This window comes from Pyrus communis, chromosome 8 (genome assembly GCF_963583255.1).
Source record: "Pyrus communis chromosome 8, drPyrComm1.1, whole genome shotgun sequence".
NCBI classification, from domain to species: domain Eukaryota; kingdom Viridiplantae; phylum Streptophyta; class Magnoliopsida; order Rosales; family Rosaceae; genus Pyrus; species Pyrus communis.
In genome coordinates, this window is record NC_084810.1 from 10336890 (window position 1) to 10338091 (window position 1202).

The 1202-nt window shown below is 42.8% G+C and overlaps 1 protein-coding gene across 1 annotated transcript; it reads left to right on the plus strand.

Annotated features, from left to right (window-relative positions):
- The first annotated feature begins 210 nt into the window (after window positions 1–210).
- LOC137742931 (uncharacterized) lies at window positions 211–796 on the plus strand. Its single transcript, XM_068482867.1, has 2 exons — window positions 211–562; window positions 699–796. Exons 1-2 carry the CDS (start codon window positions 211–213, stop codon window positions 794–796), a joined length of 450 nt encoding a protein of 149 aa, XP_068338968.1.
- The last annotated feature ends 406 nt before the right edge of the window (window positions 797–1202 follow it).

Consider the following 1202-nt stretch of genomic DNA (forward strand, 5'->3'; position numbering starts at 1 on the left):
ACAGCCGACATGTTTAAGGAATACACGGCGAATCTAAATATTCGACTTGAGCAGTCTATGCCGTACTACCCATAAGAGAATGGGTAGGTCGAAGCAAGCAATAAAGTATTGATCGGCATTCTTGAAAAAATGGTAAGAGAGAGACCTGGGATGTGGCATTTAAAGCTAAATGAAGCATTATGGGCCTACCGAACTTCACCCCGATCAGCAATGGAAACAATTCCTTACGTGTTAACTTACGGACACGATGCTATGTTACCAGTCGAGCTAAATATGAACTCATTACGAGTGATCAAGCAAAATAGTTTAGTCAGTTCCGAATACAGTCAAGCCATGAAACAAGAGTTAGAAGACATGGAAGAAATTCGGCTTGCCGCTTGTAATCTATTAGTAGCACAGAAGAAAATTGTCGAACGAGCTTATAATCAGCGTGTCAGACAAAAAACGTTCGACGAAAGAGAGTTGGTTTGGCAAACTGTGTTGCCCATGGGGATTAAGGACCCCAGATTTGGCAAATGGTTGCCGAATTGGGAAGGACCATTTATCGTCCACAAAGTTCTTGGTAAGGAGGCATACCACCTTAAAGACCGAATTGGTTTAGTTCACAAATTGCCAATTAACCGAAAATTTTTAAAGAAATATTATCCAATCACGTGGGAGATATGAGAATGAATATCATTGTATTGAAAGGTGTACAGATACATTTATAAAAAGCTCCTACAAATCTAAGGGGTCGAGGAAAGAAAGGTTTCAAGAGTGGCCTTCAACTCCAGCCACTTCACTTCGCTCAGCATGATCTCGGCCTGCCTTGTCTTCTTATTAAGTTGAAGCTGCTGGATCTACTTTATACCGACTGTGAAAGTCGTCAATTGAGCCTTATTTGCCTCGAAATCCCTCTCAAGCTCTGAAGCAACAACTAACCTTTGTTGTTGAAGCTCGGCGATTTGACCCTGAAGCTCAGAAATTTGGCGATCAAAACCGGTCAGTTGCGCCTTCTTCATTTTTATTGCCTCAACCTTTGACTGGTTGGCTTCATGTGCAATCTTTGCCGTTTTCAGGTTGTCCTCGGCTCGGAGAGCTTGTTCAAAAGTGGTAAAATGTTGCCAAGTCCACTCCAGAAGATCAGACAAATAGGCGACATTCTCCATGCTTAAGAAACCGCCAATTGCGAGGTCGTTCAGGCACTCCTCTACGGAGTCGAG

Bases quoted from the DNA above. Each gene is read 5' to 3' on its own strand.
- LOC137742931 (XM_068482867.1), top strand. From the start codon at position 211: ATGGAAACAATTCCTTACGTGTTAACTTACGGACACGATGCTATGTTA. The intron at 563-698 runs GTAAGGAGGCAT...AAAGGTGTACAG, and splicing joins TATCGTCCACAAAGTTCTTG to ATACATTTATAAAAAGCTCC.